The sequence below is a fragment of the Marmota marmota genome, unplaced genomic scaffold (genome assembly GCF_001458135.2).
Source record: "Marmota marmota marmota unplaced genomic scaffold, marMar, whole genome shotgun sequence".
In the NCBI taxonomy this organism is placed as follows: Eukaryota; Metazoa; Chordata; class Mammalia; order Rodentia; family Sciuridae; genus Marmota; species Marmota marmota.
Window position 1 is genome coordinate 12582767 of NW_026000241.1, and position 14532 is coordinate 12597298.

Consider the following 14532-nt stretch of genomic DNA (forward strand, 5'->3'; position numbering starts at 1 on the left):
GAGAAGAAGATTAACATTTAACAGGGATGAGAGGTGGGAGGGAAAGGGAGAGAGAAGGGAAATTGCTTGGAAATGGAAGGAGACCCTCAGGGTTATACAGTGGAGGGGGTAGAGAGCGGAGGGGAGAGGTGGGGAGGGGGGATGGTGGAGGATGGGAAAGGCAGCAGAGCACAACAAACACTAGTATGGCAATATGTAAATCAATGGATGTGTAACTGATGTGATTCTGCAATCTGTGTATGGGGTGAAGGTGGGAGTTCATAACCCACTTGAATCAAAGTGTGGAATATGATATGTCAAGAAATTTGTAATGTTTTGAACAGCCAACAATAAAAAATTAAAAAAAACAATAAAATGTCATATGAAAAAAAACAAACAAATAACTGGGTGTAAGTTTCCCCAAGAAATAACCACAAATAAATTACAAATAAAGAGAAATTTTCCTCACAATTTTTTCCCTACAAAGGAGATAGAGTGAGTCTGTCTTGGACCTATAATTCCAACAAAAAAAAAAAAATTCTCTCAAAAAAAAATTGTTAGTATAATCACTATTGCCAAATTTCCCATTGAGTGTAAACAGGGTAAAACACCATATAAAAAATGTCAACTTTCTGTATCTGGAGCTTTCTATTTGTAACTGTTAATTACACATACATTACCTTGGACATTGAACAACTACATTTTGAGTGTCAAGAGCAGGCAAATTATTTTTGTACAAGTATCAGCAGGCTAGTTTTAAACTGTAGACCTTGTAAACTATTATGATCTTAATTCATCTGCTTCTCTTTTGGCCCTTGATTTAAGAAACTCAGTCCAGGGCATATGGAATTGAAGTGATTGACCTTTTTAATAGCAATTAGATGACTTTTGATAAAGCCAAAAGACCTGACTATACTTGATCACATTTGTTATAAAATGGGTTTGATTTCAAAGAAGTAGTTTGGGAAATGACTACACGGTTTTAAATGACTGTCTGCATACCAATCAACCAACTAATCATGCCTGTGGTTACAGAAGAACCATTTAAATTAAGAATCAATAATGATATAGATAGGCCTCAAAGTGTAATAGTAGAAATAAGAACAACAATAAAACTATTAATTTTCTTTACTCAGGGTTTTTTTTTTTTTAAATAGACTTATCGTCTAAGACAAACATGCCTAAGAATAATACCCACATATTACATGGATTTGAGTTCAAAGAAGAACTAAATCTATTTTATCTATTTAGAATTGGCCTTTAAAAAATATCATTGTACCTAGGTCAGTAAAAACATTTTTTTCTCCTTAGTATTTCCCTTTTCTGTATTGTATTTGTTCATTATTTTTAGTTTCCCCTTTTAATATTAATATTTCTGTAAATTTTAAAGATAAATGGAAAACCCATACAAATAACATTGCAGGGAGCCTCTACCCATTGAGTCCGGTTTAATGCTATCCAAAGTTAACTTTTGCAAGTGGAATGAAGGTTGCTGTGGCATTGCTAGAATAAATTATATGATGCTTGTCTGTTTACAAGACACTGAGCTCCAAAGCAATTTCTATTATGCTGGAGGCAGTCCAAACAATTTTATCACTTTAAGGGTCTACAGCATTAAAATGTTTTAAATTTCCAGTGATGCTTACTGACAAAAAGGACCAGTGGATTATAAAATGGAAAAAATGCTGTAAATCCCTGCAACCAACTCTGAAGCAGAAAGCTGGATTTGAGTTTTGAGTTTAGCATGAGGTTCTTTTTAATTAAATTCTTAATTTTGGCATAATTGTAGATTCACATTTAATTGTTTAAAAAAAAAAACATGCAGAAACGTGCTGGGTATGCTATGTCCACTTTCTCTAATGATAGCATCTTTGGGAACGATGGGATGCTATTACCACAGGATATTGACACTGGGACAGTTAAAGAAAAGAGAAATTTCATCACTGCTACGATCCTTCAGGATCTCTTTAATGCTCACCTTAGCCTCCCCCTACTGCACGTGATCCCACACTCCCACAACCTTCAGTATCTTTTTTCCATTTTTATATTTTTGTCATGTTTAAAATGTTGTATAAATAGTCATGTAACATGTAACCTTTTGGGATTTCTTTTTCATTCCTAATTTTTTTTGGAGATTTATCTAGGTAATTGTGTGTATCTATAATTTATTTTTTCCTCTTGAGGTTTTCTTGGGATGGTTTTGCCACAGTTGATGTAACCATTAGCTTATTGAAAGACATCTGGGTCATTTCAGTTTTGACGTTTGCAAATGAAACTGCTATGAATATCCATTAACATTTTTTCTGTGCATGAAAGTCTTCCTTTATCTGAAATAAGTGCTTAGGAGTGTAGTAATTGAGTTTTTTTTTCTTAATTTTTAAAAGAAACTGCCATACCATTTCCAGAGTGGCTGTACATTTCTTACTTCCCACTATCAAGGTGGGAGTGATTCAGTTTCTCACCATCTTCAGTAACTTTTGATGTTTTCTCTATTTTTTATTACTATAGATGTATGGTGATATCTCACTTTGGTTTTTGTTCTCATTTCTTGTGCTGTCGAACATCTTTTCACTTATTTGCCAACTGTCTTCTCTGGTACAATGTCTCTATGCTTTTGGTGTTGATCTACCTTTTTTCCTTAGCTCTAGCCCCACATCCTGAGGATTTATTCTGTTTTTTCCCCTCCCCCATCCCTTGGAAGTTTATAGTTCTGTGTTTTATATTTGGTCCATTTTGAGTTAACTATTTGAATGAAGTGTTAGATTTAGGTTAAGTCTCACTTTTTGGTTTTCCTATGGACATCCAAATATTCCACCATTTTCTTTCTTTCTTTTTTTAAAGTTTGTTTTTTCTCCATTGGATTGCCTTTGCACTGTTGTCAAAAATCAGTTGTCTGCACTTATGTGAAGCTATTTCTGGATTCTCTATTTTGTCCCATTGGCCGTGTGTCTGTCCCATCAAAATTGCCATACTATCTTGATTACAATAACTATGTAAGTCATTTTAGTCAGCTTTTTTGTTCCTGTGACCCAAAACCTTGACAATAACAACTTGGAATAAAAGTTTATTTTGGTCCAGTTTCCAAGGATCAATCCATGGTTGGGTGACTCTGTATCTCTGGGCCTGAGGTAATACAAAACATCATGGTGGAAGGGTGTGATGGTGAAGAGTAGCTCAGAATGTGGCAACCAGGAAGCAGAGAGCTCTGCTCACCAGGGACAAAATAAACCCCAAAGGCACAACCCCAACCTGCCTCCCCCAGCCACACCCTGTCTGCCTACAGTTATCATCCAATTAATCCATACCAGTGGAGTAATCCATTGATGAGGGTCTACAGCTCATAATCTATTTCTGCATTGTCTCACACATGACCTTTTGGGGCACCTTGCATTTAAACCCTAACATAAATCTTGAACTGTTGTCAAAAATCAGTTGTCTGTACTTATGTACATACATCTTGAAGTCAAATAGAATAATTCCAGCCACGTTGTTCTTTTTCACAGTGGTTTTTGAATGTTCTAATTCTTTTGAATTTCTGTGTAAATTCTAAAATCTTGTTGATACCTATAAAAATTACCAGGATTTTGATAAGAACTGCATTAAACCTGACTATCATTTTAGGAAGAATTAACATGTTCATTATGTTGAGTTTTCCTATGTGTCAACATAGTGTATATCTCTATTTAGATCTTCTTTGATTTACATTTTGTTTTTTAACAGCATTGTATAGTTTCACATACACATCCTTCACATGTTTTGTTAGATTTACACCCAAGTATTATATTTTTTATTGTAAATATCATTGTTTTTAATTTCGATTTTCATGTGTTCATTGCTAATATATAGAAATATAATTGTTTCTTGAGTATTGATATTGAATCTTATGATCTTGCCAAACTCTAACTAGGAAGATCACATTCCTAGTTGACATGTAAAGAATCATGTCATTTGCAAATAACTATTCCCTATTGAGTGAGTGGTGATAATTTGTGTTTGAGGAATTGGTCCATTTATTCAAGTTATGAAATTTATATGCATAAGGTTATAGTATTCCATTATCTTTTTGATGTATGCTCATTTTCTGTCTCCTTGTTTTATCAATTTATTATTTGTCAATTTAAAATTTTTTATCTACTTATGGTTTACAATGTGACATTTAACATGTATACATTATAAGTGATTATATTAAGCAAATTAGCATATCTGTCACCTTCTATAGTTATTTATAGTGAGAATATTTAAAATTTTAACAGTTGTGTCATACACATTAACTGTGTCACCATTCTATGCAGTAGGTCCTTGTTCCTCCTATCTAACTTTGTACTTTTTAATCAGCAACCTCCTATCCCTCTACCTAACCCACGGCCTCTGGTAACCACCTTTCTACTTTTTATTTCTACAAGTCTTACTTTTTAAGATTTCACATAGGATGATCATGCAGTATTTTTCTTTCTGTGCCTGAGAGAGAAGTGTTGAAGTCCACAACATTAACTGTGTATTTATCTGTTTCTCCTTCCAGTTCTATTCTTTTTGCTCCATATATTTTGTGACTTTCTTGCTCAGTGATACATATTCGTGATTAGCATTTTTTTTTTTTTTTGGTGGGTGGTGGATTGATTTGTTTTACAGTGTTTCTCTTCTACTGATATTAACATAGCCATTCTTCCTTTCCTTTGATTACTGCTTCCCTGATTTACTTTATTATGTTTTTATTTTCAACGTACCTATATCACTATGCTGGTATGAGTTTTTTGTATGCAGCATATAGTTGGCCATTTAAAAAATTCCACTCTGTTGAACTGTCTTTAAATTGCTGTATTTAGACCATTTGCATTTAATATAATTACTGATATATTTGATCTTAAGCCTGCTACTTTCTGTTTGCTTTCATTCTCATTTCTGTTTACTGTCTTCCAAGGGTTTGAACATTTTTTCAATTCCAATTTGACTCTTTGTATAGTGGTGTGTGTTTCTCTTTGCATAAATTGTCTGTAATCCTTGCTCCAGGTATTACATACACCTTATCACAGTCCACAGGTGTCATAATTTTACCAGTTCAAGTGAAGTACAGAAAATTTAACTCTTTTCATCTCTTTAGACTTACTCATTTTGTATAATCATCTTAAATATATTCTATAAATATATTTAGAACAAAATCACAATTTTTGGCATAATTGCTTTAACTATGAAACAGTTCAGAAAAATATAAGAAAAAGAAAGCATATTTATCTATACTTTCACTTACTATGTTCTTCATTCCTTTTTGATATTCCAAGCTTCCTTCTTTCATCCTTTCTTCTCTTTCATATACTTACTTGAGCCATTCTTTTGGGGTAATGTGTTGGTGACAGTTTGTCTTTGCAGGTAAAAACTTGAATACAGACAAATTTTAGATGATTCAGTGTAGTCCTAGTGGATGATCAGTGAAGGTCAAAGAAAAGGAAAACCGTGGAAATGACATACTGAAGAGGATAACGTGATATTGCATCATTCTTTGTTTATCCTTTGTTCTGGTAGGGATTCACTGCTTGTTAGTCATTGGGTAGTGAGAGCAACACATTGTGGTATATCCATACAATGGAATACTACACAGAAATGAAAAGGAATGAGCTCTTGGTAAGTGCAACAATGTGGGTGAATCTCAAATATATTACACTGAGTGAAAGAAACCAAAGAATACACAATATATGATTCCATTTATATAAACCCTAGTAATGCAAACTACTGATCAAAAGTATATTGGTGGCTGGTTGGGGAGGAGCCAAACAGAGGGAGGTCCTTGAGGACATTCTAGGGGATGTTAACTATCTTGATTATAGAGATGACTTCACAGGCATATACGTAGTTATTGTATATATGTTCATTCAAAAAAGCTCTTTAAAAATACCTTGTCAACAAGTGTTCCTAAAATGTATGACTGCTGAATAGTTCTGTAACCCCACATGCATCTGCAAAACCCAGCAATTTCATGCTTGAATGTTGTGGCATTGTTGAGTTGCTCTGAAACTTTTGAAAGGCTCACTTTCAGTTTTTCCAGTGTCTTCCAGTGAATGATAAGAAATAGTCTCATCTGTAAACTGCATTCTGATTTTCATTGTTTTAGAGTAATTCATCCACAATATTTATAGACATTTTTTCCTTCTTAGTATGGGGTCATTCTGTATGTATCATTCTAAAACCATTCTGTCTTACTTCATTATTCAATTAACCTGTGTTCTTATGTACAAATTCAATATGTATGTGATTTTCTTAGTCTGACTCCTAGCAAGTTAAGCTGCTGAATTTCGGAGTAGATTACATCGAAACATTGGTATAACATTCCCCCTCGCAGACTTTTAAAGGAATCATGTAGAAGTCTGCTATACTGTGAGAACATTTCAAACTGTAGTGTGCTAGAGAAGAGCAGGGATGTGGTGTGTTTAAATCTGTGTCCTGGTGTCCCAGTGAATTGGATGGCCTGGTTTAGTTGGTGGAACTCTGTCAACCTCTGTGTACTTCTTTAAAGATGGGGAAGTGATTTCCTTGAATTCCCATACTTTGAACACAGTTTGGAAAGTAGTTCTACAAAATGGGAGATAAATTTGCGGCATGTTTTGCTTTTAATGTTATAATTTAAAGAACTGAGTGATACACCTGAACTAATATGCTTTTCTCTTTTCAGGCAATTGCTCTTTTAACTGAATTAATTAGGGAGAACTTCAGGAACAGCAAATTAAAACAGTGCCTTTTACCGACCCTTGGGGAGCTGATATATCTTGTAGCCACCCAGGTGAGACTGTCTGATTAACTCTGTTGCTGTTTGACATGTTCCGACACATCCTGGCTGACAAGTGTTAATATCCTACAAAAGTTTTTTGACTTTTCCCCTTAGAGCATGCCTAAGGAACTTAGGAGAAACTTTACTTCTGGGGAAGAGTTTCTCAGTGTCTTTCTCTCTAGCTGACCTTGTTTCTCTTCTTCCCTCCCTCTCAGTGCCTAATTCCCTTAAATATGTAGGAGATTCTCAGACCATATTTTAAAAATAATGAACTAAAAGTCTCCAAACTACTCCCTAAGTTGTTGCCATCTTTGACTCCTTTAGGTAGCAGGAGACCATTGTTTCTTTCAATATAAAGCCCCCTTTCAGTTTAAATAAAACACTACTTTGTGCAGGTTTGGCATTTAATATGACTAATATCAAATGGCAGGATTTGACTTCTTGTTTCTAAAGTTACAATATGGAAGTGCTATTGAACTCACCAAGAGAAAATTTAATATTCCACGAATATGTTTTATAAAAAAACATTATTGAATAGATATTGATAAATTATGGGTTAGTCATATCATGTGATACTCAGTTTTAAGCAGATACTGGTAGGTTTTAAATTAATAAGGAAATTCTGATTAAGTTTTTTGTTCTTGAACTTGCTCAAATGTTACACAACCTGAATATTATTAGATCCATATTAAACCAACTTTCTCAATAATCATCACTTTGAGGTAGCTACCAATTGTTATAAAATATGAATATTTAAAATTGTTTGGCTTCATAATTAGTGTTGATAGTACAGCAAATCTCTTTCTTGTTCTTTCTTTACATTAGTGTCTTGGCTATTCCTGGCCCTTTACATGTCATAATACATTTTTGAGTCAGCTTGTCTGGTCCGTAAATCATCTTTAAAAAAAAATGCATTGATTTTGCAGATAAATTTGAGGAGAACTGATATCTTTAGGATTTTGGGTCTTCCAGTAAATGTTAGGACTGGTACTGAGTATGTGTAGCAATTAGGAAAGTATTTTGCTATCTTTGTGATATTTAGTACTCTAATGCACCAAAAGCAATGTTTCTACATACTTATACTTAAAAATAATTTCCACTAGCATTATTTCTTTCTATTCAGAAAGCTTTTTGTATATGTTCGGTTGAATATATTTGTATGTAAATTTTTTTTGAAGAGCAAACTCATTTATGAACCAGAAAGCTAGGAAGTAAGGTCAAGTGTACAGGGAAAAGTCTTTTTTTTTTTTTTCTATTTTTGTACCATATCTGCCTAGTTTTCAAAAAGAAACTTTATGAATACTTTCTTAAATTCAGAGTTAACTTTGAAAATACCAGCAAAAAGAGATGTATATTCTTATTTTGTCTCATTTTATATACAGGCAGAAACTTGGTGTTTTCTCTTTAAAGATATGAATAGTGTATGCAGGAGGACTGCAAGTTTGAGGCTAGCCTCAGCAACCAAGACTCTATGCAACTAAGTGAGACCTTGTCTCAAAATAAAAAACTAAAAAAGGACTGGGTATGTAGCTCATTGGTATAGTGTACCTGGGTTCAATCCTCAACATTAAAAAAAATATAAAAATATATGGAGATACTTGCACTAGAGCTTTTGCTTAGTCATTAATATGATTAATATAGAATGGTAGGATTTGACTTCATTACATGGTCCGGTTTCTTAATCGGCACATGCAGCTTCTGTTTCCCTCTTCTTGTAAAGGAACTGTGTGATGTTCTGATGTGCCAAGTTTTGTGAAAGGCACTTTTCCTTGCAGCTCTTTAGGGATGAGGCTGGAGAGTTGATGTCCACTTTGCCATTCCCTAGGACTCTCAAGGCCTTGACATAAAAGCTCAAATTTATCAGGTTTTTCGGGCCCTCAGAGTAAACTCAGACTTCAGTGCTCAGGATATCCATACTGTGCTTGGGATTCTTCAGTTTTTTATTTAGTCTTTATCTTCTTGATGTCAAAATAAAACCATTTATTTTCATTAGAAGATTAATCAGGTACGTAGTTTGTCATCTTGTCAGGAATGGGAATCTAGTTGTACCCCCACCCTTTCTCTCCCAGTTTAATGTATAATACTGTATAATGAAGTGATAGCAATTTGATAAATTTTGATATATGCACATATATCTGTGAAACTATTGCCACAATCAAAGATAATATACTTTTACCGGCAAGGTTCCTCAGCATACTTTGCTACTGCTGATTTGCTTTCTGTCATTCACACTAGAGTTTTATGTAAATATACAGCATCACATGTCTGTCTGTTTCTACAGTAGATCGGGAGAATGTTGTTTGTTGGTGTCTATTTTTAAACTGGATAAAGGGTAACCTCTTTTAATAAAGGGATGATTCTGTGGCCATGACATGACTACATCTTATAGCATACCAAAAAAGGAAGTTAATCCCTGGGTCTGTAAAAATAGCTTTTAGGGAGGCAACAGATTTGGTGGAATTATCAGGTTTTTGGTTATTTTGGTTTAATCCTTGTCAAGTGTAGTTTTTAAAAGGGAAAGGACAATTATTTTTGTATGGAATATGCAGGCACAACATCATACTTTGGGGCCTTCAGGAGGGACACCCAGGGGTGCCTTCAACCAGCCCCCATTTCAGCCTCTGCTGCAGCTCAGGACCTACATCCTAGGTCCTGAGAGCAGCCCCAAGAGCTAAGACTAAGGAGAGAGTCACGTCCCTCAGGGCATGTAACCCATGTCTGGGAGAAGAAATATATACCACTGAACATTGAGCACATAGGAGAAGCAGAGGCAGGCACCCCAAGAAGTGGATGGGCTGAACCCCCAACCAGCTGTGAAGGAGGTTCCAGAGGTTCTTTAAACAGCCCCCCAACCAACCCTGAACACAGCTTCCAGAAGTTCTTTAAAAGAAAGTCATACAACCAAAAGGGAGGGGGTAGAGGGCAAAGGAGTTGCCTCATTTCTACACAGCATTGTAAGCATCCGTGGTCTATAGTACATGTGCTTCAGTCTATTGTTTGCATGTGTGTGGGAACTGTACCTCTGGAGCCTTGCCCTGTCTACTCCCCACCCCCCACTCTACTGCCTGACCCTGGGAACAGAGGCATGGAAGGTATGTTCGTTACCCAGGCTTGGTGGGAGCTAGCAGGCAGGGCCTGGGCCTGGGCCTCAGCCTCCACTCTGGTTCCAGAGTCCTGTGTCTTATGTGTGTATGCATGTTCATATGCATACAGGGAAGAGGGTCATGGTCCCAGAGGCTGGATCCAGGTGAAGCTATTCACTCATGGAAAGGCCTGCCTAGGTGGCTAGCTCACAAGTAGATCCTCCAAAGGTCTCCAGGTGCTGTGATGCTATTGCATCAAGCTTAGAGATTCTTGACACCCAGGGTCTGCAGCCTGATCCTTAGTAGCTTATTTGCCAACACTGGATCGACGGGACATCAGTGTGAGCCCATACAGATAAGGCATTTGTATTGGTCTCCCCTAGATAGCTGCCATTCAAGCTCCCTGATTCAAGCCTTCAAGGCTTCAAACATAGTCACAACTGAATCTTCAGTGAGTTTCTCAATGTTGCTCTTAATGCAGGTCTTCTGCATGGCCTCCTACTTGCTGCTTTCACCATTGCTGGTAGGTGGCATCTTGCCACTGGCCCTTTTAGAGAACTAGAGTGTGATGTGGATGCTAGGATGTCACCATTTAGGACTGTGCCCTGGAGTGCTTCTCTTTGTATCTTCACCAGGCTCCTTGCCTTGGGATCACACCAGTCTCCATGTATAGTGGCTTCCTATACTCCAGAGTGTCATCCCCATCCACATCCAAGTCAGAACCACTGTCCAGTTTCTCTTTGCTGCTGCATATGAGGAAGCCAGAGCTTTGGAAGCCACCTTCCAGGAGAGTGGTGGCCTGCATCTGCTTCTGCCCATGCCACTTACACTCCTCAAAGTGGTGGTTATTCACATGCTTGATGTCCATGCATCATCCTCAGCCGTACAGGAGCCTCCCCTTTTAGAAAGGCAATGCTCCATCTGCCAACTCAGCTCCCACACCAAGCATGCCAGGGGCTGGTTGCACAGGGGACAGACATACCTGTCCTGTGTCTTGCTTCCTCTGTTTCATTTTCCCATTCTGAGCATTCAGGTCTGCCTGTTTAAAAAAAAAAAAAAAAAAAAATTAGAACCTATTTTCCTATTTTTTTGTGCTTTAAAATTTTTTTCACCTTCCTGAGTGGCACCTGATTTACTTTGATAGGTTGCAGGAGTGTTCTTGAGGTGGTTATGGTAATTTGGTTAATCTTCTGTGGGACAATTGTGGTGATGTCATTAAAATCAGTGTCCCTGCTAATTACATTTGCTTATTTTTATTTAGCACATTATCTCACCTGGTAACTTATTATCTTATGGATGTTACTTAAAGTTGTGTGTTCTCTGCTTTCAAATGATTCCGGATCTTGTAGTATGTTTTGGGTAGGGTTATTTATGCTATCATCTTCAGTTACGAATAGAATGGTTTCTCTGTTGGTTGAACCATATTCTCATTTTTAAATTAATTTTATCTAGCTTTTGATGAGGGGAATCTTGTCAACATCATATGTAAAATACTGGGAGATAGAAGAAATACTCAGTATATGCGCTGTAGTAAAAGACCCTTGACCTGATTGTAATTGTCAGGTATTAAGTATTAAATAGAATATTAAGAAGTTTTAGATAGTTCATGCATTTAGAACTGTGCCTCTTTCTTGAATGGGTTAATATCTTTTGTGCTGTTAGCTTCACTGTCTTTCCTTCCACTTCATTTTAGGAAGAAAAAAAAAAGAACCCCAGAGAATGCTGGGCCGTTCCCTTGGCTGCTTACACGGTGCTAATGAGGTGCCTTCGGGAAGGGGTAAGGCTCCTTTGTTGTCCTCTGTAGACACGCAATTGTAATAACCCTCCAGGCACTGTGTGAGGATTGTAGCCTGCAGCAGTGCAGGAGCTTGTCAACCAAGTATTGCTCCTGAATTTAAATAATCTTGACAAGCCACCCCTAGCAGGTGACCTGCAATGGAGCAAGTATAAAAAAGAACTAGCTTTCTCACTCACTTGTTTAATGGCCTGATTTTAAAAAGATAGTAACAGATATAAACAACTAACTAGCTTTTAATAGCATGCTGTTAATTATGTACCCCCCTTTAAGTTATTGCTACAGAAGTTTGGTAAGCAAAGTATGTACAGAGAATTCTGTGAGCCTCAGGTGCCCCTTGATTATTTTGTCAGGTTGCCATTTTGAAGTTTAGAAATGTGGAAGCTTCCCACTAGTATCCACTGATTTGAATATTGAGTAGTATTTGTTATGTGATGTAATTTTTTTCAATTTATTCACTTCACCTCTCAAGTTAAGTATAACGGTCGAAAGCCAGCTGGCCCCCTTATATGCATGTTGCTCCTGTGTGTAACCATGTAAAGGACTTGATAACCCGCCTAAAAGGTTGGCATTCTGTTTGCTTTATACGACTTGACATTGTTTCACCCAAGGCAAAGCCATAGGCTAAAAACACTCCTTCAGGAATGAAAAAGACATATCAGGATAAACATCTTCCTTTGGCATTCATTACTTTACATATTATGTGATGACAGTTGTGTTCCCGTTGTGGAAAAGCCTTCCAAGGCTTCCCCCTAGCTGTTGGGAAATGAAGTGGGAACACTTCTCAGCCTATGGTTTTGAGTGCTTAGTCATTTGTCACTATGGGATATATGATTGTATGATAAATCATACTTTATCAATAATACAAGAATTAACTTGTTTTCACTTATAGTTAAAAGATGTTTGGCCTCATCATTCAAGGCCTCAAGCTGGGAGCATTTGTGTCACACAGATGAAGAAGGTGATTCTCACCTATAGTAGAGATGAGATAAAAATATAAATTGGAATATGTCAAATACATAAGTGCAAAAGGAAAAGAAAATCAGGAACACAAAGGATGAAGGAGTATTTTAGGGATCCCTTTAGTAGCATAAAATCTCAAAACTTTTTATGTTTAATTTTTAAAACTTGTTATTTCCTATTAAAAGATGATTATACTCGTTGAGGTTGTATCTTGTTTCCTCCCCTCCCACTATGTTTTCCAAGGACACATAATAGGAAGAATAATCTTTTATATCCGTGTGCATTGTTATTAAACAACTATTAATTGTGAAATAGCGAAATAGTTTTATATTTTAGTAACACACTTGCCTTTTATTGTCTTGGTATGTATGAGAGGGCCCCTATATTTTTTAGAGGAGAAGTCTAAATTGTGTAGTCTATGAAATTTTCCATTTTCTATTTGAAAAGCAGTTAAATATGCATGTTGGCAGCATATATGCTAACACTGTTCTTACCAGACGGATAAGAGAGGGTGATTATTTTCCCTAATAAAGGATTTCTATCCTTAAAAAAATAATTTTGATTATAGCAAATCTTGAAATAACAAATTTGTCTAATGCATTGGGGGACCTAATTTAAGGTAAAATGATTTTTATGCCTTTTATCTTCAATTTCCAGTACTACTGGTGTTTCTGAATGTAATTTCTTATGAAATATGGCCCACATACTGAAGAGCACATGAAGTGTATATGTATAGTTGGAAACACTGTCACATACTCACTGTCTTTTAAAAAAAAAAAAAAAAAAGTGCTGGCAGCCCGGAGCATTCTTTTTTTGTCCCTCTTGGATTGCATCTTGTCCTCCTTTCAAGGACAATCAGTATTCTGACTTTGGTAAACATCCTTAAGTTTTTATGATGTCTTTATCTTTGAGAGTATTGCTGAACATGGAATTGATTGGTTCTTAATCCTGAACTCTAAATGGGAATGGCACCATGTTTTTTTGAGATTTAGTTCTTTTGCTTAAAAGTAGCTGAGGTTGATGCATGTTGATTGTATAAACTATAGTTCATTTCTACCACATAATAGTATGTTGTCCTTGAAATATGCCTCAGTATATGTACCCAGGACATATTTATGCTCTTACGAGCAGAATATTGGGAACACCCATTAGCCTCTTTCTTATTCGAAATAGCCATACTTGCAGTTTTTTGTCAACCTGATGGGCATTAAGTGATTTCTTCAAGTAGTTATAATATGTGTCTCTGTGAATGCTAATGAGGATGTTTGTGTTTTTTTTATATATCTGGTTCTGTTTCCTGTTTTGAAAAGTGCTTATCATATCTTATACCAGTAGTTTCCCCCCACTCTGCTACTCTGTGGGACTCTGTACCCTTGCAACCACTTATTACTATAAAGTGTTTGAAACTTGAGAACAGGAGAGAAAACAGAACTGTAAAGATCACCTTTATTTTCATCAGCTAGATTCAACAGTTTTAACATTTTGCCCTATTTGTTTTGTTGTAATGTATGCAGGTATGCATTCATGTGCATGCATGCACGCATATAATATGCTTTATTGAGAAGAGGAGCAGCGGCCTGCTGAGAGGCAGAGCCGCCCCCTCCCCCTGCGCCGGCAAGGTAGAGGGAACTGTGACCACCCACAGAGCAGGCCCAGTGGCCTGCTGAGGGGCAGAGCCGCCCCCCACCCCCCGCGCCTGCCAGGTAGGCGGAACTGTGACCACTGTCAGAAAAGGCCCAGTGGCCCCCGGCGGGACAGAGCTTCCAATCACTCCTGCTAGGTAGGCGGGCCTGCGACCCACTGGCAGAAGAGGAGCAGCAGCCTGCTGAGAGGCAGAGCCGCCCCCTCCCCCTGCGCCGGCAAGGTAGACGGAACTGTGACCACCATCAGAACAGGCCAGACCTGCAACCGACAGACAGAACAGGCCCAGTGGCCTGAGGAAGGGTAGAGCCGCC

General features: G+C 37.0%; 1 protein-coding gene and 1 pseudogene across 1 annotated transcript in view; one reads left to right on the top strand and one right to left on the bottom strand.

Annotated features, from left to right (window-relative positions):
• The window catches only part of Ulk4 (unc-51 like kinase 4), a 522779-nt gene that overhangs the window by 78654 nt on the left and 429593 nt on the right, over nucleotides 1–14532 (top strand). Inside the window, 2 exon segments of the mRNA XM_048795329.1 lie at nucleotides 6641–6748; nucleotides 11513–11596. Coding sequence (XP_048651286.1) covers nucleotides 6641–6748; nucleotides 11513–11596 — 192 coding nt within the window.
• Nucleotides 9280–11504, bottom strand: LOC107144949 (annotated as a pseudogene).